This window comes from Lynx rufus, unplaced genomic scaffold (genome assembly GCF_022079265.1).
Source record: "Lynx rufus isolate CCGP_SWC_20201006 ecotype Redwood Valley unplaced genomic scaffold, mLynRuf1.p SCAF_37, whole genome shotgun sequence".
Classification (NCBI taxonomy): domain Eukaryota; kingdom Metazoa; phylum Chordata; class Mammalia; order Carnivora; family Felidae; genus Lynx; species Lynx rufus.
Genome location: NW_025814853.1, coordinates 3,122,464 through 3,149,491, shown reverse-complemented (window position 1 = coordinate 3,149,491; position 27,028 = coordinate 3,122,464). Strand labels below are relative to the sequence as shown.

Sequence of the window (27,028 nt, the reverse complement as noted above, 5' to 3'; positions counted from 1 at the left end):
ACTTCGGCTCAGGTCATGATCTTCCAGCTCCTGAGTTTGAACCCTGCTTGGGGCCTACTTTGGATTCTGTGTCTCTGGCTCTCTCTGCCCCTCCCCCACCTCCTCCCCTCTCTCCCGCTCTCTCTCAAAAATAAATATTTAAAAAATTAAAAAAAATAGCTTAAACTTGTAGTCTGTTAATATACTTGGGGAAGTATAATAAAAGGAAAACTTTAGAGTGGAGTTAGGAGGCAGGCAGGGGGAGCTGTTGGCCCAGCATTAGTTAGCAATTACAGATGTTATGCCCAGAATTCATGATCCCCAAAGCCCACCAGGGAGCCGAGTCCAATGCAAAAGCAAAGAGCCTTTATTCGAGCTAGCTCGAGCTCAATCCCCTACCTGCACCGACACAGCGGCGAGATACCTGGGAGAGAGAGTTTCAAAAGCACAAAGGTTTTACAGGGGTCTAGGGGCAGTTGGTGAGGTAATGGCTGTGGCCTCAGCCGATTGGCTGGGAAAGGGTCGTGGCCTCGGTGATTGGCTGGGGAAGGGTTGGAGTCCTGTTACGCAGGTCACCAGGTGTGTTTTGATCTGGAAATTTGAACGGGTGAGCAGGTTACTCAAGGGGAGGAGGCGTGGTCTGAGGTTTCTGCGATTTTCCCGGAAAGGGGGCATGTCAGGGGCATAGTCACTCAAGGTGGAGGACACAGAACAAGATGGAGTCGGCCGGCGTAGGTCCGCTCTTTCACAGACTCAACAGGAGGAGAGGCACCTTGCAGGTGGACGCTACTTACCCAGCAACAGGAAGGTTTCCTGCTGCTCCGGCAACAGCCCAGCCAATGAGAGGACACTATACTCCCAGCTCCCAGTTTAGTCCAATGGACATTCTGTTTACAACAGCCCCGCCCACCCACCGACTGTATAAAAGAGCCTCCACGTCCTGGTCTCCAGACTTGCTTGTTGTTCTGGGTTGGGATTCTCTGCTATTCTCAAATAACCCCATCTTTACTGGTAAAATAGCTGGCGGTGTTATTTTTAAGGTTAACATCTTAATAGGATACATTGAATCTATAGATCAAAGTAGCAGGATTTATTTTTTACAATAACTTTTCAAACCATGAATGATTTTAGCTGTACTTCAATATTAAAGTTTTTACATTTTTTGCCATAGTCTGTATACATCTGTTGTTACATTAACTTCAGAGACTGCTTTTTATTGACATCGTAAGTGAGGCTTTTTTGAGGCATAATTTACAGACTTTCTAGGGCTCAGTTACCCCCAGTTAGAGTGGTGTCCTTAGCACGTGGCTGTCAACAGCATAGGCGACTGCTTTCTGACTGCATTTGCTAGCTTTACTCCCGCACGACACCTAGGTGCCTTAATGGCACCCCTTTCACTCTCCCTCCAAGCGGTGGAGGAACCAGAGGGCCTGAAGGCCTACCCCAGCCCCACCCCAGCTCGGGAATCAGCCGCCCTACTCCGCCCCCGGCAGTCAGGGAAGTCCGTCGTTCCGCACCTCGCAGGGTGGAAACCTCCCACAGTTCGCGCCCAAACACCGGAAGTCAGTCGCCCCGTCCCCGGAAGTCCGGAAGCCACTCCCTGGTCGTCCCCAACCCCGGAAGTCGGCAACTCCCGCTCCCTAAATCCGGAAGTCAGCCACCCCGCCCGGCCCCCGGCAGTCCAGAAATTATCCCCAATCCGTCCCCTTAATGTCGGAAGTCAGCGACGCCCGCTCACTAGAGTCCGGAAGTCAGCCGCCCCGCCTCCGGCAGTTCAGAAGTCAGCCGCTCCGCCCTCCTCCCCGGAAACCACCCACAGCCCGCCCCCAAGCCCGGAAGTGGGTACTCCAGCTCCCGGCAGTCCGGAAGTCGGTGCCGCCCCGCCCCTGGCAGTCCGGAAGTCAGTCGCCCCACCCCCGACCCCGGAAGTCGGCGGCTGGTTGTCCGCCGCGAGGTCCCGGCCCTGCCCTCGCGCCCGCCGGGTCGTGCGCTCGGTAGGGTCGGGGGTCGGGCCACCGTCGAGGGCTGCGGGCGGGCTGCAGGTGGCGCGGGCTGGCCACGCCTGGGTTCCAGGGCGTCCTGGAGCTGCGGGAAGCGGGCCGAGCGCGCAGGGCCTGGCTGTGGGGGTCGGGGGCAGCCCAGTGGTGGTCCAAGATCTAGGACCTGGGTGTGTCGATTGAATGCACCCTTTACTGTCAGATGCTTGATCTGACTTTCTTGGAGTTTCTGCAAAGCCACTCACGAGCTGGGTCCCTCGAGTAATGCTTTGCGGGCGCTGCGGTCTTCGGGGCAGTTAGGCCGCTCGGCCCAGCATTTACTCAGCAGATGCTTGTGCTCGTCCTGACCCTCCGTTGCATAGCCTGTTGTCCCAGCGGCCGGAGGGGATCGTAGAGTGGCTTTCTCGGCCAACTCCAGGGCGTACTCAAGCTACCGCGAGCCTTCACTTCCCTTTCTTGGTGGAGGCCGGCACAGGGAAATGAGGGCGAGCTGGTGGGTTCTGCTGCGGTGTCAGAAGCTTGAATGCACACTGCGGAGGGCTAACGGTTTCCAAGTTGGACGGGGGCAGGTGGCGGTCAGGTGCCTGTTGACGCTTTGCGAGTCTGAGCAGGGCAGGTAGCCCCAGTCCGGTCGGTGTAACTGGGCAGAGAAGGGCCTTGAAAAAGAAAGGGTCTCTGGGGGCTGCAGAGATGGCCGTGGGCACAAGCTGACTGGTTCCACCGGTGCCCAGGCTTCCTTCCTGGGGAGGAGCTGGGCGCTTGTGTGCAGACAGTGGCGGGAGGACTCCATTTGTCTGTCTGCCCGTCCGCAGCCCGTCTCCTGTTGAGAGTGGTGCCCTCGCGGTCCAGGGATGTACATGCAGGTGGAGTCACGCACCAGCTCCTGCCTCCATCTGAAGAGGGCTCCAGGCATCAGGTCCTGGTCTCTGCTTGTTGGTAAGAATTTCCATGTTTTCCCTCAAGTTAAAACTCTACCTTTAAAAAAAGATGAAAATGAAACTAAATTGTTCTTCCTTTGTTCCGTTACCCCCAAGTATAGCAACTGTTTTGTTGCTTTGTATCTTCCCAGCCTTTACTCTCTGTGCATGCCTTTGCAGAGAATTCCCACAGCGCTTTTTTCACCACCTAGCTTCTCCTACTGTGTGTGTTCTTCTGAGGTCTTGCCGTTCCCCTTTTACTTGCTTTCGTACACCTGCTTGCAGGTGTATGTTGCAGGCTCACGTGATGGGCCACAGTTCATTCCTGTTTTCTCTCTGTCCCTGGCGCCGTCTTTCCGAGGGTCCAGCACCCGACTGTGCTGTGTTGGTGGGATCCAAGGAGTGAGGGCTGGAATGGCTGTGCCATCAGCAGTGGTCTCCGGTTCATCTTTCCCGTCACCCTGCATGTGGCCTCTTGCCTGTTCTGCCTCACGTGCCATGTAGTGAACTTTATATATGTCTTGTGTTCGTTCCACACCACATGCTGTTGGCAGGTTCCTCTGTCTGGTTCCCACTCAGCCCTGGAAACTTGAGTCGAGAAGCGTGTCCAGGGAACACTGTGAATGGCATTTGCCATGTTTCCGAGTGTACTCCCTGGATGTTTCCCCCACTTAAAAACAATTTTTTTTTTAAAATTTAAATTCTAGTTACTTAACATACAGTGTGTTTCCCCCACTTGTGAACCTGGTGGTCTTCTGTCCCCCTGCTCCCCACCTGCAGCCATACCTGGCCCCCGAAAGGCCTGCTTGTCTGGGCCTGGGGCTCCTGGGAGGAGGGGGCTCTGGGCTGGTGGTGGCCCAATACTGAGGCACCTGCTTTCTTTTGTCTTTGCAGGAATCTTGTCTATTGGCCTGGCTGCCGCCTACTACAGTGGAGGTGAGGTGCTTCATCTGCTCACCCCCTGCCCCGCAAAGTAACTTCCTCTGACGTTTGGGAAATAGAGCAAAGAAACAAAACCCTTCATTCGTGACCCACTGAGGCATAGCCTTTGGAATTGGCGCCCCTGCCTCTGTAGCCCCAGCTCTGTGCACTGGTGTGGTTTTCCTAGTATGCCTGTGCCATGAAGCCTGTGCCTTCCCCTTATATCTGGAGCATTTTCCTGTGTCATGAAATATTCTGCAAAAAGGTGCTCTCTTGTGCCAGCCTGATGTTCCGGTGCAGGCTGAGCCATACTCGCAGCCCCCCTGTAAGTTCCTGCCCCTCCATTGTCACAGGCTATGCCAGCCCAACTCCTCTGTCTCCAGTAGACACTGGAGGGGGAGCTGAGGGCACCCAGAGCTGGCTGGCCGTCCTGGGCCAGGGTTCCTTGCAGGCACGGGCAGCCAGCCAGCCAGCCAGCCCCAGACACCACTCCTGCCCAGTGCCCACTGGGGCGGGGCCCCTCGTGGCCTTTGCCCTTCACCTGGCTGCGTCCTGTGTTTGCTCCTCAGATAGTCTGGGCTGGAAACTCTTCTACGTTACCGGCTGCCTGTTCGTGGCCGTGCAGAACCTGGAGGACTGGGAGGTAAGGTCAGCACAGGCAAGGGCGCTCAGGTGTTTCTGCTCCGGGCTTCCCCACGTGGGCATCACAGCAGACGGAGAGGCTCTGAGGCCTGAACTTTTAGCTTAGTGGTTTCTGGTTAGTGGCATTCGGCTCCTGGGCAGGGAAATCTCCTGAAGCTGTTTTTCTCCTAGAAGCTCTTCATGACTGTTTGCGCCGAAATTCTTTACTCTTGAGTGTTGCCATGGCACAGAATAGAATGATGGGCTCCCTTGGTGGCCAACAACCTCCCCTGTGCCTTTGTCCCCTTCGTGAGGAACCACATGACCCAGCGCTGCTCTCTGACCTCCGAGCTTTGACCTCCATGCTTTTGTTTGACAACCTCAGCTGCTGTGCTGACTCCTCTTTTGCTCGCAGAGGGCACCTGCTTTGAGGCCCCTCTTTCTCTCTACACACCCTGGTCCCGTGCTCCCAACAGACAGCAGCACGAGAGCATCTGGCTGCAGGTGTTTGGCTCTGGCAGAGCACTTGGCCGTCACTGTTGGGTTTCAGCTGGGTGTTTTCCTGAGCGTCTGCTCTGGCGAGTCCGGGCCTCCTCTCTGGAAATTTTGTGTGTGGCTGGCTTGCAGAGAGGCCAGCAGCCAGGTGATCACCTTCTGGCCGGTTTTCCAGGAAGCTGTCTTCAACAAGGGCACCGGGAAGGTTGTGCTGAAGACGTTCAGCTTGTATAAGAAGCTGCTGACTCTTTTCCGAGCTGGTCACGACCAAGGTGAGGCACAGAGAGTGCACAGGACCCGGGGTGTGGCGGGAGGCCGGCTGCCCCAGGCTGGATGGAGGGTGGTGAGTGGAAGACAGAGACCAGGCCTAAGGCCTGGAAGTGGGGTGGGTCCAAGCTGGCCATTCAGTGACTTGGGGTTTTGCCCTGCCTGGTGGACACAGGGTGTCCCCAGACATTGCCGGGTAGCCCCTAGCTCGGTGGCCAGCCATCAGGGACCAGGAAGGCATTTTTCAGCAGTTGGGGGAAGATGAAGCAGAAAGATGGGCACAATAGAGCTCAGCTCCTCCCTGAGGCGCTGGAGGGCACGGGTAGAGTTTTCAAGGGGCCGGCAGGAGTGCTAGATGCCCAGACAATGCTAGTGGCCCAACCTTGCGCTGTGGTCACTGACCAGTGATGAGGGTCTCTGTACGGTAGCCTTGAAGTGGCTGGGCCCAGCACACAGGCAGGAGGGGCAGGCGGGAGGTGGGCAGAATGCAGACAGTGACCAGCTCCCCCGCAGTGGTGGTCCTACTGAATGACATCCGGGACGTGAACGTGGAGGAGGAGAAGGTCCGCTATTTCGGGAAGGGCTACGTGGTGGTGCTGCGGCTTGTGACGGGCTTTTCCCACCCCCTCACCCAGAGTGCCATCATGGGTCACCGCAGGTAAGCTGTGGGCGGGGGACTCGTTTGGCCGGGGCTGGCTGCCTGTGCCCCTCACCCCCATCAGGTGGCCCTCACAGTGGACTGCCCAGCACGGCAGGGCACAGGGAGGGGACTTGGGGAAACATGGACTGTCCCTGCCACTAGGGGAATGTTGGGAGTCCCCACAGGGACAGAAGGGTCTCCTTGAGGACAGGGTCAAGTGACCCTCACCTGGGGTCAAGTGAGGGTCGGGGCCAGAAGGCACCAGGTCCTGGAAGCGGGCGGTCCGGCAGGAGGTAGGTGTGGTCTTCCTGGCCAGCACCTCTGCCGGGGTAACTTGCCCCTCCTGTTGTTGCCCGGCCCAGTGACGTGGAAGCCATCGCCAAGCTTATTGCAACCTTCCTGGAACTGCACCGCCTTGAGAGCCCCGTGGAGCTGTCTCAGAGCAGTGACAGTGAGGCTGATGGTCCAGGGAGCCAGAGCTGACGCCCGCAGAGCCCCTGGCCTTGGTTCTGGTGGCACCCTCGTGGGCCTCCTGGGCCACCAGCAAGTCTTCCTCCAGCGCCTGGCTGTGTCCCTGGCAGCCCCGGGGTGGGACCCTCAGCCATTCCTGCTGCTTGCTTCTGTCCTCTGAGGACGCCACAGGCTGGACTTCCTCTGCGGGCTTTGAGGTGTCCGGGGAGGGCATGAGCCTCGGATCTGCCTCTTCCTGGCATCGGACGGCTCCAGCCTGGGCAGCGTGGGGACCGGGTCTCTGGAATGGGAAGGATGCCCAGGCTCCCCAGGGTGGGGAGGAAGGTTTGCCCGCACTGGCTCCCCCCGAGCTGTTCAACCCCCCGGTGCAGCAGGTGAGCACAGGGCCAGCAGCTGGGTCAGGCTCTGAGGATGCCCATGCTGGCGTGTTGTCCCCAGGAATCCCAGTGCTCCCTACACACAACCTCCCTTCCCCGGCTGGATGTCCTCATTGGTTAGAGAGGTCCTTCCTTGCCCAGGGCCTGCAGGGCCCAGGGCAGATGGCGAGGGTCCTGTCTGGCTGTGTGCACTGTGGCCACGCCTGAGACCTCCCCAGCCCACAGACAACAGTCTCCACCCAGGATCACGGCTGGGCTGTCACAGGGCAGAGAAGGCCTCCGCCTAGGCGAAGCCTGCTGGTCAAGAGGAGGCTCTCCTGGCTTCACGGTGGGCCTAAGCCAGGGCATCTCCCTTAAGAATCAGGTCCTAGCTTCTTGAACCCAGGCAAGAGGTGGGCTGGGCCCACAGCTGCCCCTCAGTGGGGCCCGGGGCCGCAGGGCGGCGAGGGCACCTCTGAGCAGGCCCTCAGGAGGCTGTGTCTAGGAATGGTCAGGACACAGAGCACTGCAGTGTCCCCAGGCCCTGGGTGAGTGAGGACAGTAGTTTCTAGGAAGCGAGAGAAACAAGACACTCCCTCTTCTCCATGGTGGCCGCCAACTAGCCCTGATTTGAGGACACAGTCATTTATACAAGCCAAAGTTAGGTTTTTAAGTGGTTAAGTCTGAAAGCCTTTTTCTAAAATAAAGTGTGAAACGTCGTAATGGGTTTGTGGTGTGTTCATCCCAGACGATAGATGCTCTGTACTCTGGAGGCGGCTCCCCCCCCCCACCTTTGCTGGGCCCCCAGGGTGAGGAGGGTCTTGGACCCCTGTGCAGGCCTGACTGCAGCCAGCCAGACCCATGGCAGTTCTAGCTTCCACTCCCTTTATTTCAAAAGAGCTGAAGCTCCCACGCAGACTAGCAAATAGGCCCGGCACATCATGCCTTCCACTGGCCTTTCCAACGACGGCGGTCCGCGCCGTGGGTGCTGCCCGTGGCCGGCAGTCCCAGGCGCCTGGCAGACCTGGGGGGGCCCCAGGGGATGGCTCAGGCTCGGCCCCTCCCCTCAGGGGTCCTGACCCGAGTGTGGGCTGGGGCTGGGGCCGGCGCCGGCCGCCTCCCTGAGGTCCTGCACCAAAGCCCGCAGTCGCTGCAAGCTGGGCCGCGCGTTCTCCTCCAGCCACTCCTCCACGGCGTCCGGGTAGAAGACACGATGCAGGGCGGCCTCCAGCTCCTGCACCAAGGTGCTCCACCTGGCCAGGAGGCTGAGGACCAGAGCCCGTGGTGAGCCCGCCTGCCGGGCACCCCTGGGTGACAGCTCACAGCCTGTGCGCTACGCTCACGTTCCGAACAACCCTACAGGTCGGTATGGTTCTGTGCCTCAGTTTGCCCATCCACGAAACATGGCTATTAGTGCCCACCTCACAGTGTTGTTGGGGATAAATGAGTGACTGTTGTGTTTTCACATCTAAAACTGGAATGCTCTTTACATCTAGCCGGCAGGGTTTTTCTTTATGTGCGAACCTGACAGCGTCTGACGGCATCTAACCCTGCGTGGACACTGAGTTGGCCTTGGCTCAGAGCTGTGAGCCAGGAGAGCCCGGGGGCAGGGGGCAGGCTGGGTGGCTGGGACTCTGTCCCCACGGTGCTGGGGGGGGGGGGAGGGGATGTGGGGCATGCGGCAGCAGCAAGGCCAGGACAGGTCTCCAGCAGGTCTGGCTCCATGATGAGCCCCGGGCCCTCACCTTCTCAGGCGGGAATGGCCTAGCCTCTAACACTGAAGGCACAGCGGTCAGCAAAGCTGACCCACCTAGGAACTCGTGGCTGCAATACCTACAGAGCTTGTCTTAGTTCAAAGCCAGCAGCCACAGAAAGCTGTCATCGGGCGGCAGAGGACGCGCAGCCCTGGGGGTGGGCACCGCGGGGAGGGGGCGGCTACCTGAGCGCCTGGGGCTGGATGTGCTGGACCATGACCGGGTGGATGAGCTTCCGCCCGCGGTGATAGGGGCTGAACCAGCCGGTCACGTACCTGCAGGCAGTCCGCACAGGCAGACCCGCTGCAGCTGACGTGTCTGCCTCACGGTGGTTTCAAGATCATACTTGTAAAAAACTTAGGAGTCTGGGAGGCATTTTAAACAGCTGCTTGCCCCCGGAAGTCTGTCTGTGACCACCCTCACCCTGTCCCGGGGGGAGTGCGGGGTGGGGCTCAGCCCCTGCCTGCTCACCTGTCCCTCTCCAGGAGCGTGTCCACAGAGCTGCGCAGGTGGAGGCCGACGTGCGTGACGAGGGCCAGGATGTCGCTGCCAGGGAAGGAGCCGGCCCCCTCGCTGCACGGAGAGCCACCGTGCTGAGACGGGTCCACAGAGTGCGAGGGCAGAGGCAGGGCTGGGGGTGGGCAGGTTACCTCATAAGATCAGTTATTTCTAGGCTTGAGATCCCAAGAAAGTTCTCCACTCTTGCTTTAACGTCTTCGGTAAAGCCTCCTGCAACCAACCACAGATGGAGGTGGTTGGAGGGGCCTCTGGAAGGGAGCGAGGCAGGGGCCCTGTGCCACGGTGCTGGCCTGGTGGTGGGCAAAGTGGCCGAGGAGGCCAGCATGCAGGTGCCAGCCCCAAGGAGACCTCGGGGACAGATGGGCCCGTGGCTTCTTATTAAACACATGAAAACGGGCTCATTATGCTAAGAACAAGAAAACAGAATCAAGAGCAGCAACACCCCTCGGGAGACCGCCGGCTGTGCCTCCGGCGCCCCCACGGTGCAGGAGGGCACCAGCCGGGAGGGCAGGAGGCCTGTGTCCGCGGAGGGCGGAGGGCTCCACGGTAGCAGTGCCCTCCACGGAGCAGGGAAGCTGAAGCCAGCGCCCAGCATGAACGGGGTGTCCGCTGGGGTGTCCCTGTGCCTTCCTCCTAGCGGTTCACAACCACCGCTTCAGAAGCCATCGAATAGAGCGGAGGGCGGGTGTCTGTGCTTTTCCTGCCGCGTGCAGCCTGCACGAAGTCTGGGAGCCGGGCCTGCTCCCCCCCCAGGGCCTCCCACACCTTTCTGCACCAGCACCACGTGCGCCAAGCAGTCCTGTGGTTCAGGTGCACGTGGTTCTGTGCCACCTGCGAGTCCCCGTCTCTGCCAAAGTGCCAAGTGCCGGGGCCAGCCTGGGCATTCAGTGGATTTACATAGCAAGGGCCCTTTTCTGCACCTCGCCCATGGTGAATTTCCTTCACGGGCTCTCTGGGGGCAGCAGGGTGGGGGGGGGTGGCTGAGCCCCCCTCTGCTGGTGTGAAAGACCAGAGTCCAGCCCCAAGGAGATACAGTCGGAGGCATCAGGCACTCCCGCCACCCGGGAGGAGCAGGAGACCGTACCGTGTAGGAGCGACTGCAGACAGACGGCCAGGGACGGGATTCCCACGGGCAGCAACTCGCACAGCACGGAGAAGTGATCGTACCTAAGTGCAGGGGAGAGGGGCGCTCAGCTCCTGCTTGCACACGAGACAGAGCTGGCTGCTGCCTCTGGAAACATCCCACCCAGAAGGCCCTGCCTGGGGGCCCGCAGCTGCCTCCGCCTCTGCCCTCCCGGGCGCAGCAATGGACCAGGCCTTGGTCCGGAGGAGGGGTTCACGTGCCGCTCCGCTTTTCAAATGGTGTGAAATCCCCAAGGAGCCAAAATCTGTCCCCATGCCCGCCATACGTGAGACGAGTCACGTGTGGCCCCCTGGAGGCGGGGCTGCCGAAGTGGCCCTCTGCAGAGTCTGGGGGCTGGCTGGCCGTGGGGTGTGAGGCGCCCAGGCGCCTCCCCTCTGACTGAGGCCCAGAATGGATGGGCCACGGAGGGGTGGGTGGTCGTCCCGGGCAGCAGCGCTGCGTCGACCCTCCGAGCAGGTCGGCCCGGGAGCTTCCCCGGGGCCTGTGTGGCCTTACCTCTGCCAGCCGGTCAGGACGATGCCCTGCAGCATGTCTGCGGGCCCGCTGGCCGCCACCTGCAGCCACTGCACATTGTTTCTGAGGTGGTGCTCGATAGGGGTCAGGGCCTGGCTCGCCCCTGTGGCCCCCTTGAAGGCACTGGCGGCCCACAGCCGGAGAAAACCGCACCTGCGGTACTTTTCCATGAGGAGAGCTGAGTGAGAGAGTGTGCGGTGTGACCGGCCCGGGGCCCGAGGGGCCGTGGCCGCAGAGCCCAGACACTGAGAAGCCAGGAGGAGCCCACAACCGGGCAGGCTTAAATCTCAGTGAGAGAAGAGACTCGTGGAAAATACCACAGAGGACAGGCTATCCCGGCGTGACCCGCGACGGGACGTGTGCCAGGGGGCTCCCGGGGCTCACGTGGGAGGGGCCTGAGTAGAAGCTGAGGCGGTTAGCAGGATTCTGATGAACCTCAAGCCCCTGGGCCGCCAGGGCTCCAGGGTCTCAGAGGCCGTGGCCAGGTCACTGACCTTTGCCGTGGATGTCCAGGTCGGCCCCGTAGTCCCAGAGCACGGGCTCCACCAGCTGTGGCACCCCTGATGCTGGGGGCAGAGAGAGGCTGTGAGCTGAGGCCCGTCTGGACACATCCTGGCTGCCCACAGGCCTTGCATTACAACGTAGCACAGGCTGTCTTGTTTAGGGGGCGTGAGTTGTTGTTTTTTTTTTTTTTTTTTTTAACATTTATTATTGAGAAACAGAGAGAGATAGAGCATGAGCTCTATGGGAGGGGCTGAGAGAGAGGGAGACACAGAATCCGAAGCGGGCTCCAGGCTCCGAGCTGTCAGCACAGAGTCCGACGCGGGGCTCGAACTCACGAACTGTGAGATCATGACCTGAGCCGAAGTCAGAGGCTTAACTGACTGAGCCACCCAGGCGCCCCAGCGGGCTGTGGGTTTTGAGAACAGACTCGAAACAGTTGAGTTCTTGACAGTAAATGTTGCAACCATGAAGCCAGCCAACTTTGGAAATGACCAGACTCTGGGAGTTCTGTAAAAAGCGAACCCCCAGTCTCGGGGTCCCAGAGCTTCCTACGAGGGGGAAAGGCTCTGTCTGTGTGTGACGGTGGGGGCGCCAGGACTAGTGCAGTAGGAACACATTACTACTTGGATTGAATTCTAATTAGTCCTAGTGAGAACCCAAGTGGCCACACCTGGGGAGGGCTGCTGCCACGGACACACCCCAGTCCTGCAGAAGTGGGGGCAGTGGCTAGGCTCTAGGCCGAGGCTGTGACTGGACCATGGGGTACGTCTCTGTCTCATCCCAGAGCCTCGGCCACGACCCCTGCGGGGCTGGCCACAGGGTTGTGTGAGGCTGAGGCGGTTAGAGGCACCAGACACTCAAGGCCCAGTGGGACCCTTTCGCCCCCATCCCCCATTAGGGCCCCATGGCTACTCTCCATTCAGACTCATCACTTTGTACGCCTACAAGACTCTAAAATGCCTTCTGGAGGAATGGCCCTTTTGTGTGAGAAAATCTGGAAAGTGGCTCTAAGGGGGTTGCCTGGAGAGAGCGCTTCGGGGCAGGGGTCCTAGAGTGCTCCTCCCTCCCCAGACCAGGGTCTGGGAGCCGCTGGCCTCCTTACTCCCTGCTCCTGGCACCAGAAGCCCGGGGGATGGGCCTGCCGACCTGCGAGCTGGTCCTCGGGGATGGCCCGCAGCATGTCGTCCCACACCAGTGGCGTCGTGGCGGGGTGCCGGGCCAGCACGTGGCAGGCCACCGCCTTCATGTGGGACAGACACAGTCTTGCTTTGGTGTTATGCTCCTGGCGCAGCCACCGTCTCGAGGCCTCACCCTCTCCAAGATAATAGACCTGGAAGGAAACACAGGCCCGCCTCCGGATCGCCCGGCCTCGCTGCGGACACACTGGGGGGAGAGCCCGCGCTCGGGCCATGTCTGGCGGATCTCGGTGGCAGCTGCCTGTGGGGTGGGGCTGGTGGGGGGGCCCTCCTGCTACACCGAGACCTAACCCCACCCGAGATTCCCTCTGAACATTCACAGCAGCCTGAAGGCGAGCTAACCTGAGTGTCTGCCGGCCAACGAGTACGCAGAGCACATGGGGGCTGGCTCTGCCCCCGCCGGGGGCGAGGACAGCACGGCTGTTCGGGCCACAGGCCATCCCTCGTCCAGCTCCACGGCTCTGCCCGCATGAGGTCACGGGTCAGCTGGGAGGGACGAGCTGGCTTTATCCTTCGTCCTTTGGTACGTTGACTACTTTTGTACGTAAGAGAATAACCCACAACGTGGGCCCAGGAGCAGGGGCTGCGGCAGGAGGGACGCCCGGTGGGTGAGGCTCAGCAGAAGGACCGTCGAAGGACCCACCTCGTCGCAGCCGACGTGGAGCCACCGGGCGCCCGGGTGCAGCTCCATGACCTGGCTGATCATGGCTCCCACCAGAGCCAGGGACTCCGCCTCATGGGGGTTCAGGGTGTTAGGGAAGAGCGCCACTTCCCGGAGGTGAGCGAGAGCCTCGTGCTTCAGCACAAACTGCGGAGAGATGACAGGAGGTGACAGGAGGTGACAGACGCTGCAGCCACCCTGCGGAGTCACAGGCAGGGCCTGCTCCAGGTCCCCAAGAGGGCGCTGGCGGGCCGGGCTGAGCCTCTCTTTCCTCCCGGTCTGCCCGGGCTGGGAGAAGAACACGAGAACCAGGCTGCACGGGCTGTTCAGTACGGTACAGACGTCAGCACGTCCTCCCCTGAACACGTGCAGAACGGAACACCGGTCAAAACAGCCATTTCAGGGCTCTGGACGTGAACCAAAGGTGAACACCACACCTGAAGCCTGCTAGCACTGTGGTAAGAACAGAGAGTCTGCGGCCCCCCCCCACCACCCAGCGCTGGCTGAGCGCAGACCCCCTGGGGCCACCGTCTGTGAAGGCGGCAGAGTCGCCCGAACTCTGCGGTCCTCATGGTGGGGTGGGGGGGGGGGGCGGCTACCACCAGCCAGAAATGTGATGGGTGACCGTGGAAACGAGAGCCGCGCGCACACACGGCTGAGGCAGGGGACTGGGTGAACTCCCAGAGCCCCCAGCGCCTGCAGCACAGGGTGGGTCCTGACGGCTCAAGCACACGGCTGCCTGGGCCCTGGCTGACCACCAGCCATAAAGACAGAGGGGTGGCCCCTAGGAGGCCAGGGCAAAAATACAAATTAGAATAAAACACTATGGGGTGCCTGGGTGGCTCAGTTGATTAAGTATCTGACTTCAGCTCAGGTCATGATCTCACAGTTCATGGGTTCTAGCCCCGCGTCAGGCTCTGCGCTGAGAGCTCAGCCTGGAACCTGCTTCAGATTCTGTGTCTCCCTCTCTCTCTGCCCCTCCCCCACTTGTACTCTGTCTCTCAGTCTCTCAAAAATAAATAAACTGTTAAAATTTTTTTTTAAATAATGTATAGGGGCACCTGGGTGGCTTAGTCGGTTAAGCGTCCAGCTTCAGCTCAAGTCATGATCTCATGGTTTGTCAGTTCAAGCCCCATGTTGGACTCTGTGCTGACAGCTCAGAGCCTGGAGCCTACTTCAAATTTTGTGTCTCCCTCTCTTTGCTCCTCCCCCTTTCATGTTCTGTCTCTGTCTCTCAAAAATAAATAAGCATTAACGCGTGCGCGCGCTCACACACACACACACACACAGGCATCAGTAGCCACACACAGCTGGGGACACAGGCCTGCAGATTAAATCCAGGCAATTCCAACCACTTGCAGGGGAAAAAGTCAGATTCTCTATAACATATTATCCGAAATGTCCAATTTTCAACCAAAAAATCATGAGATGTGCAAATAAACAGGAAAGTGGAACCCAGGCTCAGGGAAAAAGCCAATTGATAGAAACTAACACTGATGTGGGCCCAAATGTCAGATTTATCAATTACTTCAAAGAAACCATTATGAAAATGTTCCCAGAATTAAACTATAATAATGAAAAATGAAAATCCATTTCGTGGGCTCCACAGAAGATTTGAAACATCAGAAGAAACAGTGATTGGGATGACAGACCAATAGAGTCTCCTCAGGCTCAACAACACAGAGAAAAGGTGGGGAGAACAAAGAGACTCAGAAGCCCGTGCGGTGACATTAGGTGCCCTAACGCACATGCAAAGGGAGCCCTGGCCAAGAGGAGAGAATGGACACAGAAACACTTGAGGACGTGGCCCAAAACTTCACAAAAGTGATGAAAATAATCTACAGTTCCAAGAAGCTCGACGAGCCCCAAGCAGGATAAATGCACAGAAACCCAGACCTAGAAGTCCTACTAACCAAACCACTACAGCAAGGCAAACGTACACAGGAAGTCCTGAAAGCATCAGGAAAAGAAAAAACTTTGGGAAATAATAACATAAGGAAAGGCTGACAGAGCCTGTTCACGGATCGGAGAAGTCAGCAGAGTAGAGGTAATTTCTCCCCAAGTTGACTTACAGACTTAATACAATTTCAATCAAAATCCCAGCAAGGTTTCTTAAAGACATACAGATAAACTTAGTCTAAAATATATATGGAGAAGCATGAGGCGCCTGGGTGGCTCAGTTAGTTGAGCGTCCGACTCTTGGTTTTGGCTCAGGTCGCGATCTCACGGTTGGTGGGATCAAGCCCCGCGCTGGGCTCTGAGGACAGCCGTGTGGAGCCTGCTTGGGATTCTCTTTCTGCCCCCCTCCCCATGCTCTTTCTCTCTCAAAATAAATAAATGTACATTAAAAAATATATATGGTTCAGAAATGGGCCACAAATAATGTCAACTGGTTTTTGACAAAGACACAAAGGCAATTCCAAATTTCAAATTCCAAAGAAAGGATAATCTTCCAATCAGTGGTGCTGGCATGACCAGCCATCTCGAGGGGTCATAGGCTATGTGCAAAACACAATAAACCTCACCCTACACCTCAGGCCTTACACAAGAATTAAGTCAACACGGACCATAACACCAAGTGGGAAGTGTGCAAATGTAGAACTTTAGAAGGAAACAGGAAAAATCTTCATGATTTGGTGACTGGCAGAGAAATGATACCAAAAGTACGACCCATCAGAGCAAAGCTGAGAAACTGGACTCATCAAAATTAGAGACTTTTGTTCTTTGAGATACACTAAGACGATGATGACAAAGTACAGATTGGGGGCAAATACTTGCAAATCACACATCTAACAGACTTGTATCCAGAATGTCCAGAGAACGTTAAAAACCGAACAGTTCAGAAGACAAAATGTGCAAATACTCATACAGCTATGTCACAAAGTGGGTATCCTGGGGCGCCTGGGTGGCTCATTCGGTTGGGCGGCTGACTACGGCTCAGGTCATGATCTCGCGGTCTGTGAGTTCGAGCCCCTCATCGAGCTCTGTGCTGACAGCTCAGAGCCTGGAGCCTGCTTCGGATTCTGTTCTCCCTCTCTCTCTTCCCCTGCCCTGCTTGCACTCTGTCTCTCCGTCTCAAAAATAAATAAACATTAAAAAAAAATTTTTTTTAACCCAAAAAACAAAGGGGGTGTCCTGATGGTACGTAAACACAGGTAAAGGACCTCCTCCAGAAGGAACCAACCTGAGGACACCTTAACTTTGGATTTGTGGCCTCCAGCACAGAGAGAGCACGCTTCCGTAGTCTCAAGTCGCCTGGTTGAAACACTTTACTGCAGTGGCCCCCGGAAACAAATGCACCCTGAGAGCCCCGCAAGGGCCCCCTCAAGGAGCAGGATTGGGGGGCCAGGCTGTGCTCCGCAACGACAGAGAAAGGGGCAGAGGGCACCGCTAGGGGGGGCCTTCCAGCAGGTCAGGCGGTAGTTCGCACAAGGGTGGAGACAGGGATAGCAGGTGCCAACTCAAGAGCCTGAGGAGCAAAGGCACACGATGGCCCGAACTGCAGGGGTGGGAGGGGTGCCCAACAGGGCAGCGGAGACTGGGTCTGGGGGTCACGGAGCACGGGGAGGGGAGGCAGGAGTGGGCACTGCATTGTCTAGGGAGAGCGTGAGGAGGGAGGGTTTCGAGAGAAGCTGTGGGGACCGCCACATCCAGCGGCAGCTACAGGATAGCACGCTGCTGGCAGAAATGGCGTCACAGCCAGAAGTGGGGGGCCGGGACAGCGTGGGGTTTGGGAGGGAGCAGCTGGGGCCACGCAAAGCCCGAGACTCAAGTTAAAGGGACGAGAACCCGTGGCTGCATTTAGTGACTCGGAGGACGGGGTGGGGGGGGGGGTGCTGTGGAGATGCTCTGTGGCCCCTGGTGGTGGGAAGTGAGGAGCTCAGAGAGCGCATCACGGAGCTGCGACAGGAAGGTTAGAGGCCAGAGGCCTGGGCGGTGGGGGGGGGGGTGGGGGGGGGGGGGGTGGGGGCGGGGGCGGTCCCGGGTGCTCAGCTCGAGAAGGGAAGGGCTGCCCGTGGGTCTAGCAGGTGTATCTGTTAGAGGGAAAAACGGAACCTGCAGCCACTAAGCGTTTAATTTGCTTTTCATTTTTGATGCAGACGTGAAAAATGTTTCCGAAGATCACACAAGAGCTTGGGGAAATATTTTCAGTATTGAATGATGAATACAAGTTAAAAAGTAAAACAACTCAGCCCCCAGGGCTCCATGGGAATCATGCATCCCCCACTGGCTCTTTCCCACCATTCCTTGGACAAAGTCGCTCTGATCTAGAGTCCTGTGCTCTCCGGTCGTTTGCAGGGCAGGGGCTTGCAAGAAAGAGCTGCTCCCTGCCTGTGTACCCCTGAGCCCCACACCTGGGTATCAGGAACCTTTGTTCCTCCCACTTACCTCCATGTGTCCAAATGTCTGTACCAATGGAATGACCTCTAGCTCATTCAGTGCAGCCAGATGCAGGATCTCTTTGATTTCAGGGGGGCTAGAGAGACAAACATCGATCACCCAGAGAGGTTCACACCACCTCCATTCACACAAGAGCTCCCATTCACACCTCCCGTTCACACGAGAGCTCCAGTTCGCACCACCTCCTGTTCACACCCCAGCCCATGTTCACACACACACACTCGTGCTCCTGTTCACGTTCCCTCTCCCTTGTCAGGCTCCAGGGGGACTCTCCTTGGGAAACTGGTATGGTCGCCATTGGTCACTATTCCAAAAAGTACAAAAGATATGCCTAAGGTTTCAGAGAGGGCTCTCTAGAATTTTGGAACATGATGCTGTTATGTTCTCAAATAACAGTTTGCTTTTTACTTGCTATTCTTACCCAAACTATAAGAAGCAAGTCATTTTACAAGAAATTAGAAATCATATCCTAGAGCAGGAATGGTAGATGGGCTGAAGGACAAATCTGCCTGCCTGTTTTCACACGCCCCATGACCTAAAAATGGTCTCTGTAGTTTAAAATGGTTGAGAAAAATCAAAAGAGGAATAATATTTCATGACATGTAAAAATTATATGAAATTCGAATTTCAGTACCCACAAACAGCTTTATTGGAACACAGTCATGCTCACTCATTTACATTATCACCCATGACTGCCTGTGCTCCACAGATGGTTGTAACAGAGGCCAGGTGGGCTGCACAGCCTGAAATCCTGACTGTCTGGCCCTTTACAGAAAAGCCGGTGACCCCTTTGATAGAGGAAAGAGAAAAGAGCTTCAAGGTTGCGGTGGCGGGACTCAGCCCCGTGGGGGTTAGCTTCCATCTGTGAGCACGCCTGAGGGCAGGAATGCTCCAGGTGGTGAGGACACACGCAGGAGGGCTAGTTGCCCACTGCGTTACCAGTTGTCGTTCATGAATTTATCTCAAAAAGAAAATGATTTCTAGTTTCTGTATGTGTTTGAACCATTTCTTAAGTTAATCAGTTCTCTGAATGTATTGATTTTAACGTTTTTATTTATTTTTGGGACAGAGAGAGACAGAGCATGAATTGGGGAGGGGCAGAGAGAGAGGGAGACACAGAATCGGAAACAGGCTCCAGGCTCTGAGCAATCAGCCCAGAGCCTGACGCGGGGCTCGAACTCACGGACCGCAAGATCGTGACCTGGCTGAAGTCGGACGCTTAACCGACTGCGCCACCCAGGCGCCCCAGAATGTATTGATTTTAAATAGACCTTTTTCAAGCTTCACAGGTACCCCAGCACTTTTTCCACTTGAAAAAACACACTAAATAAACAAAAGGTGTTCACTGTATGAAGAAAAACAGAATAGTGTGAAAAGACACCTCACTGCAATGTTAACACTCTGAGCATGCGCATGGGGCATGGACATTTTGGGGGAGTTCTGACATAGAGCCAAACCTCCCTCCAGAACGGTGGGGTGCTTCAGAGCCTACCAGTGGGAGGTTTGCTTTTTCTGACCTTGTGAACACAGAGCATTACAACTTTTTAAAAAGTTTCGCCAATTGGATAGCCAAAATGGTGTTTGACTTGTTTTAATTTACTTTATTACTATCGTATGCTTATCGGACATTTTAATTTCTTTTGGGGGATCTGCCCGTTAATATCCTTTGCTCATTTTCCTTTTGGGTTATTTGTTATTGATTTACATGGACACCGTAACTCTAGGGGCGCCTGGGTGGCTCAGTGGGTTGAACACCCAACTTTAGCTCAGGTCATAATCTCATGGTTTGTGAGTTCGACCTCCACATTGGGCAGCACAGAGCCTGCTTCCAGATCCTCTGTCTCCCTCCCGCTCAAAAATAAACATTAAAAAAATAATAAAATGGACACCATAACTCTAAAGCCCAGCAAGGTACACCCACAAGCACTGTATCTACTTTTACGGATTCTGACCCCCTTTCCTTTAATCTTGGTTTTCCTGATGAGGGTCCCAACCATGGCCTTAAAGAGCAGCATCCCCTTCCCCACCCCCCCGCCTCCCCCAATCCTCCACCCTCCCCCTAAATGTTTCCAAATTCTCTTCAGTGAGTGTGTTTTATTTTCGTAACTAAGACAGGCGTTTAAAAGCCAGACTGGGCTGCCCCACCACTGCCAAACCCTCGCCTGCCCTGCCCACACCTCCGGGCGGCCCCAAGCAGCCGCTTTCTCCGTGGCTGGGGTACCTGTACGCGTGCTTGGCCCTCAGCAGCCTCAGGTGGCCCTCGTAGGGAAACATGTCTTCATACTCGAGGAGCAGCCCGTTGGCGCCCAGGGCATGGAACAGAGGAAAGACCTGGGGGAACAGGGATGCCGTGAGGATGCGACTATCTGAAGGAAGGTGACAGCTGTACCCCATGCAGTCTGCCTTCTTGCTCGAGGGCATGGTTGTAGTTGAGATTCACATTTTTCCTGGAAACCTTTAACCAGAATGCATACTTTGTGTCACACCAAATCGAACTCTCTACCACATCAAGTCTTCACTTGACACAGGGTGGGTCTGCACCTGTGGAGCAGAGGCGCAGCTCAGCCTGCGGACAGCGAGGGGCTGAGGGCGTGGCAGGAAATGTTCCCACCCCCTCCTCTACCTTTAGCTCAAAGGGTATGACTTCCTATTCTCAAGGATTTTCAGGACTAGTTCATGTCTGCCATACACAGAACTGAGATTTCTTTCTGGTCTGATGTCAAGGCCAGGGTGGAAAAGAACACATGTTGGGTGCTGCTGGAGGGGCCTCCTGCAGGTATCTGAAAGAGCAGCCCCTCCCTGGATGACGGTCGTTGCGGGTTCCACAAGATTTTAACACTCCTGTTGATGTATCTGTCAAGCTTTCTCTCTCCACAAGTGTGGGGACGTTCTGACGCAAGCTGGATGGAAGGAGCAAAGGAGCCTGGGGCTAAAACTTAGCTGTAGAAAGTTCATAATCGGTAGTAGACTGCAAATTACAAAGAGAGGTAGACAGATTGTGGAAAGGAAAGAGCTCATGCAGGTCAGGCATGTGGATAACGCGACATAATGGTCTCGGTATCTTCCATTTTCCTCGGCATTTTTCCCTCCGGTTTCCTTCTTAGCCTGTCGTGGCCATCTGACCACCACAGCCGTTTGGCACTTCGACCGCTGGGGTTGGTGGTGACCCTCTGTGTTGTGGGTGGTGGGGAGGCTGTGGGGCCGGGCGGCCTGGCTGTCCCCAGCACACACTCCGTCCGGCACTGGACCCAGCTGGGGAGAAGCTCTTCACTGTGAAACCGCACAAGCATGCACACACGTGACAGACTAGGCCCCTGTGTCCTGCTGTCAAGACTCAAAATCGTTTTACCTAATTTCCACTTTTCTGACTAGAATATTTCTAAGCAAATCCCGGACAACACAATTGTTCACCTATAAATAATTCAACACATATCCCCGACGAAGACTTTTCACAAAAGCACGACTATAGCAACTATCCCACCTAACCAAACCACTCTTTAAAATCATCCACGTTCACATTTTCCCATGTCTAGAATCTTTTCACGTGCAGCTTAAGCCCAGTCCAGACGACACCCACACACTGCACTGTTTTAACAGATTTTTTAAGGTTCTCTGATTTTTAACGGTACCCTCTTTTTAATTTGAAATTTATTTGTTGAGGAAATCGAGTCCCTTGTTTCGCATGGTTTCCCAAATTTCGGATTTGATGGATGGTATTCTTAAGATGTCCTTTCGTGTGTTTCCTGTTCTCGTGTGTGCTGGCGGTTAGACATGAAGGTGAGATTAGAGCCAGGTTTCATTCTTTTGGCAAGAGTACTTCATAGATGCTTCTAGAAATCACGAGTCTGGCTGCTCCACTGGAGTGATGTCAGGCTGATCAGTGGGTTCAGGGGCATCAGCCAGACCCATGCCTTGAACTTCTGCCCAATGGTTTCAACTACCACTGACATTACCTAGGGCACCCTGAACAGGAACTGTGAGGTGGTGACTTTCCAATGACGTCACTCCTCATGCCTGTTGGCTGGAATGCTTCCTTAGGGCAGAATTTTCTCTCAGCAATTATTTGGTTACTCCAGTCCTGCCACTGCTGCCGCTGGTGGTTCGTCAGTAAATTCTCTTGGATGTTTACAATAGCTGGTCTGTAGCTTTTGTACCATGAAGACCATTTTGGCTGGATACAAAATCCTTGATTCATGTTTCATTTTCTTGAGTACCTTAAATATGTTCTTTCCTGGTCTTCTGTCATAAAATGTTGCTGTCAAATATCTGATGCCAGCCTAATTTTCCTTCCCTCATATAGAACTTGGGCCTTTTTCCTGTGTGCCCAAAGGAGTTGTTCATTTTCATTTTCTTTAATCTGACACCTTTACCAAAGGATGCCTTAGTGTCCGTCATCCCAGGTATACAGTATGCCCTTTCCACATGCAGACCCAAGTATTCTTTAATTTCACAAAAGCGTTTTTGAATTGTAGTTTCTGAGCATTTGTCCTAGAGCACTGCTTTGGTTCCCTGCTCGGAGGACTGTTGAGCATGGCAGAGACACAGCGTCTTCCTCATCAAGAGGTGGGGTCTACCCCCAGCCTTGAATCTGGGCTGACATGGACTTGCTTTACCAAGAATCACGCAAGGCCCAGGATGGCTTGCAACTTTGGAGCCTAAATGCTGCCCTGTGACTGCCGTGCAGACAGGAGGCTGGCCTACCCTCTGTGAGGCCAGGCACCCACGTGGAGCAGAACTGAGGGGCCCAGCGGACAGCCAGCACTAACTGCTGGACATGTAAGGCCATCTGGGACCGTCTGGCATTCCTGGTCGTCAGGGGACTGCAAACACAGGAGGGAATGGGGGCAGACCGGCAGAGCCACCCACCAGACCAAAGAAACAGACGGAAGGAATTGCTGTCTGAAGCCTCTAATTTTGGGGTGGTCGACCCCCCAGCAGCAGGTCACTGAGGCAGTGGCTCCAGCAGTAGGGGAGCTGGACCTTCTTTGCTTATCTTCTGTATTTATCAATTTGTTACAACGCTTTTTATCTCTTCATGTGTGACATTTTCTTCTTCGTTATTTACTTCCCAAGAGTATGCTTTCCATGGTGTCTGCTCACTTCTGTCCTTCTAGTTTAGTCTCTGACTTTGTTTCCTTTTTTGTCATAACTCATTCCTGAGCCTGGTAAGCAGTTGCTCTGTACCCTTCTGTCTGGCTATTACTTGCTGGGCTTCTCTACTTCTGAATACACTGTTTGCTCATAGCTCCTATCATTTTCTTAATATCTTTTATCTTATTTTGAAATATTACATACAGCTTCATCTGCTTTGCGGTCGCATCTTCCTGGTGCACCTTTGTCATTATGGTGTTCCTGAGATCACGATTCTCTTTTTTCTTACAGTGCCTGTGTATGATAGTTAACCACAATCCTTTTCCGCTACTCATGTTTTTTATTTAAAAAGTTAAAAAAAATTTTTTTTTACATTTATACTATGTATTTTTTTTTAATTTTATTTTTTAAAATTTACATCCAAATTAGTTAGCATATAGTGCAACAATGATTTCAGGAGTAGATTCCTTAATGCCTCTTACCCATTTAGCCCATCCCCCCTCCCACAACCCCTCCAGTAACCCTCAGTTTGTTCTCCATATTTATGAGTCTCTCGTGTTTTGTTCCCCCCTCTGTTTTTATATTATTTTTGTTTCCCTTTTTTTTTTTTTTTTAATTTTAGAGAGAGAGCACAAGCAAGGGATAGGGGCAGAGGGGGAGAGAGAGAGAGAGAGAGAGAGAGAGAGAACCTGAAGCAGGCTACACATTCAGTGCAGAGCCTGACGCAGGGCTCGATCCCACAACCTTGGGATCATGACCTGAGGTGAAATTAATAGTTGGATGCTGAGCTGACTGAGCCGCTCAGGCGCCCCACTACTGCTCAGGTTTTTTTTTTTTTAATTTTTTTTTTTTTAACATTTATTCATCTTTGAGAGACAGAGAGACAGAGCACGAGCGGGGAAGGGGCAGAGAAAGGGGGACACCGAATCCGAAGCAGGCTCCAGGCTCTTAGCTATCAGCACAGAGCCTGATGCGGGGCTCAAACTCACGAACTGCGAGATCATAACCTGAGCCAAAGTCGGACATTCAACTGACTGAGCCACCCAGGCGCCCTCCCTTTTTAAAAAAAAAAAATTTTTTTCCACTACTGCTCAGGTTTAAATGAGATGTGTTTTCTTGTATTTTTAAGAATAGGTTCTTTTTTTAAGGTTTTTTTTTTTTTTTTTAAAGTTTATTTTGAGACAGAACGTGAGCAGGGAAGGGGCAGAGAGAGGGAGAGAGAATCCCAAGCAGGCTCCATGCCACCAGCACAGAGCCTGATGCAGGGCTCGAACTCACGAACTGCGAGATCACAACCTGAGCCAAAACCAAGATGCTTAACCACCTGAGCCCTCCAGGTGCCCCTAAGAACAGGTTCTTGTGTTTGGAATGGAGATGGGCCGGTCCAGGGCTCCCTCTCTGTGGTTACAAGAAGAATCAGGAGTTACAGACACCATGCAGCCACTTCCATAGCACTTGGCCTCTGCATCCCTTCTCTTGGCACTGGAACCTTTCCTCTGCTCCACTTTCAATGTTCTTGCCCAGCTCACTGTGGATTCTCTTCCCAACGCTGCTGTCTTTAATGTGGGGCTGTCTTTCTAGAAGTTTCTGGAAGGTATTTCTGAGAGCCTTGGGCCTCTGCAACATCTTCTTCTGAGTCTTTCTGCACTCACTCTCAAATTGCAGCCAGTGAAACCTCTCCTCAGTTCTTCTCTCACGGAGGACCTGTACTTGCAGGGCCATTTTCTGGCTTCTCTGGTCTTGGCCCTGTCAGAATTCCTTCCTCTGTCCTCCATCACTGCCTGCCTGGTTACTAATCTCACATGGGTGTTACCCTGTTTTGAGGTCTGGCTATACCACTTGGGGTTCATGGGGACACCCTCACACCTACTTTTGTTGAAGAGGGTATTAGTTTTCTAGGGCTGCTGTATCAAATCACCACAAACTAGGTGGCTTAATGCAATGAGGATTTAATCTCTCTGAGTTCTACGAGCCAGAAATCAAAAATCAAAGTGTGGGCAGGGTGGTGCTCCAGGGAGGAACCCTTCCTTGCCTCTTCCAGCTCCTAGTGTCTCTGGCAGTCCTGGTGTTCCTTGGCTTATAGATGCATCCCTCCAATCTGTGCCTCTGTCTTCACAGGGTGCCCCACGTCTACATTTCCCTTTTCTTGTAAGAACATCACTCATTGGATTAGTACTACTCTACTCCTGCAAGGCCTCATCTTATGTCGCTTATAACTGCAAAGACCCTATTTTCAAATGAGGTCACACTCACAGGTACAAGTGGTTAGGATGTGAACATATCTTTTCTGGGGACACAATTCAGCCCACGGCAAAGAAGCTGTGGGTTTCTTTTGTTGTTCCCCCTGCCCCCTTTTGCTATCCTAGTTGCTCAGTTTTACAAAGGGATTTGGGGGAAACTCAAAAGCTGTGCTGCTGCCAACATCATGCCCCAGCCTGGAACCCCGTGGTTGTGCTCTAAATACACATTTCTACAGAATACTGTTTACCACTTTGGAGACCAAAGCCAAGGCAAGGGAGACTGACTAGAGGGAAAGGGGCTCTTACCTCAGAGAGGTAGGAGACCTTTGGTGGAGCTCCTTTAAGGTCCAGATGAACTAATCGCATCTTAAATGGTGAAGAACCTGACATTTCACTATTTGTCATGAAGTCATATGACAAAATCTCTGGTCTGGGCACTTCTTCCTAGTGGAGAAATTCAAAGTTAGAAGCGGCGGAGGCTCCTTTTTGCCCCTTGGCCTCACACTTTGTGTTTCTGTTCTGACACGCCCAGGTGTGCTTTATCCACTAGGAGGAAACTCATTTTACCAACGTGAAAATGAATCAAGAAATCTACCTCATGTTCAGATAAAGGGACCTCTGCCACTTAATCGCGATCTGCCCCTAACACAGAACAGCACTCGTTTCCTTACAAGATGGCTGTAATAACACAAGGGGCCGCAAAATAATTTTGTTTGAAAGACTGTCTTGAGCTGTATGTACCACGCGGGGAAAACAGGCAGGTAAGTGTAAACATTTTTCAGGCCCTACAGTATGATGTTTCTGTGGAAAATTTACCTTCAATTTTATTTTACTTTGAAGAGCATTAAAAATCATTTACATTCTAGAGCCCAAGTGAACTTGGTTACGGAGGAAGAAACTGTTAAAATTAAGTCTAGGTCAGAGAAAACTGTCTAGGATTTAAAAGAGGCCATGGATAATTTGAAAAATAAGTGAGCCACAAGTATATTAGAGCTGACTAGTTTACGTTAAAGTACAGGAAAGATCTAGAAGGTAATGAAGTAGTTGGGAAAGACTGAAATCTTCCCGCCAGTGAACATAAAAAGCACAGAGGATGAGATGCAAAAAGCGAAAGAAAATCTTTACACGGTGGCCATTTTTACAGTTCACTAATTCAAACTACCCATTCTGTGAAAGGGTTCACAAACCCCTAACCTTAAGAAATCTATTATAAAGCAGGCAGGATGAAATTGATGCAACAGAAACCGGTTTGGTTTGTTTTTTTTTTTTTAAGAAATTATATTCAAAACAATCGCAATGACAAAATCTTCGAAGCAATTACCTAAGTTACCAGCTGCCGGGTAGATGAGTTTTGTGAACAAGCATTCTGAAATCCGCTTTTAAAGGTGAATTATTTAAAATCGTACAGACCAATTCCATTCTCCAGGGAACAGACTTAAAAGAAACACTTCCAGGCTGAGGGGTGTGCACCGGTGGTGTGCACATCCCCTCCGGTTCAGAGACAAGCCCTGCTCCCGCCCCTGCAAGCCGAGGTAAGCGAGCACCGACGTCTCACCTGAAACTCACACGGTGGCTTAACAACGCGAAATCTCCGCAAAATCTGAAGGAAAAGAAACAGAAGTCAGTGTTTCATCTCTGAAGAGTGTGCTACTCTCTTTGCTCCGGCTCCCTCCTGCACGAAGTCTACAGAAATGAGACTATCCCGAAGACCGGGGCAGGAGGTCACTGGCCAGCCTCTCCGCTGGGTGTGCACCCGACGCTGATGGCACCCCGAATGGCACCCGAGCTGCACTCCGCTGCCCAGTTTCGGGAGTGTGGGCAGGCCTTTCAGACCAGCAAGTGTGTGAACATTTTCCCTCCGGGTGCTCGCCTTCTCCAGACTCCGTCCTCGCGCATGAACCTCTCTGGTAGCTGCGCTCCTTCGGAACCAGGCTGCTGGCGGGGCTGGTTGAGCGGTGCCTTCTCACCCACCGGACGAGGTCCTGTGCGGAAACGGAAAGCTGCACACCAGCTGGGCCCTCGCGAAGTACGCGTGCGCGGAGCACCAGCCGGGCCCAGCACCCCAGGCGTGGCGCGGACCCCAGGGAAGGAAACGGAGACCCCGGGAGGAGGGCTCGGAGACCTCTGAGAAGGGCCCGGAGAGCCCGGCAGGAGGGCGCGCACGCGGACGAGGACGCACTTCTGACTGCAGGCTCTGAGGCTCAGCGGGTTCCGAGGACGGAGAGGCGGGCGGGGGCCGCGCGGGTGGGCGGGGTGTCCGGCGAGGTGCGCGCCCAGGTCCGCGGCGCCCCGCCCTGCTCGGCGTTCGGCCTCCGATTGCTCGGGCCTGGCCGCCAGGCTC

General features: G+C 54.5%; 2 protein-coding genes across 6 annotated transcripts; one reads left to right on the top strand and one right to left on the bottom strand.

Moving 5' to 3' along the window:
- Positions 1-1,866: 1,866 nt before the first annotated feature.
- LOC124522487 (cytochrome b-245 chaperone 1) lies at positions 1,867-7,387 on the top strand. The gene is made up of 7 exons (XM_047093936.1): positions 1,867-1,973; positions 2,789-2,912; positions 3,788-3,829; positions 4,384-4,457; positions 5,106-5,202; positions 5,711-5,855; positions 6,200-7,387. Exons 2-7 carry the CDS (start codon positions 2,828-2,830, stop codon positions 6,318-6,320), a joined length of 564 nt encoding a protein of 187 aa, XP_046949892.1. The 5' UTR covers positions 1,867-1,973; positions 2,789-2,827; the 3' UTR covers positions 6,321-7,387.
- A 148-nt stretch (positions 7,388-7,535) lies between these two features.
- On the bottom strand, positions 7,536-26,697 carry HEXD (hexosaminidase D). Of its 5 annotated transcripts, none has more exons than XM_047093929.1 (13): positions 26,243-26,697; positions 24,994-25,131; positions 19,578-19,687; positions 17,345-17,432; positions 12,938-13,102; positions 12,245-12,428; positions 11,089-11,160; positions 10,577-10,772; positions 10,022-10,104; positions 9,069-9,147; positions 8,890-8,991; positions 8,604-8,693; positions 7,536-7,929 (listed from the first exon to the last, which is right to left on the bottom strand). In XM_047093929.1, exons 2-13 carry the CDS (start codon positions 25,090-25,092, stop codon positions 7,731-7,733), a joined length of 1,467 nt encoding a protein of 488 aa, XP_046949885.1. In that variant the 5' UTR covers positions 25,093-25,131; positions 26,243-26,697; the 3' UTR covers positions 7,536-7,730. The 5 variants fall into 5 exon arrangements, with proteins under 5 accessions (XP_046949885.1, XP_046949889.1, XP_046949886.1 ...); XM_047093933.1 differs by lacking the exon at positions 24,994-25,131 and having other exon boundaries at positions 26,243-26,287; positions 26,558-26,650; XM_047093930.1 differs by lacking the exon at positions 8,604-8,693.
- Positions 26,698-27,028: the final 331 nt, after the last annotated feature.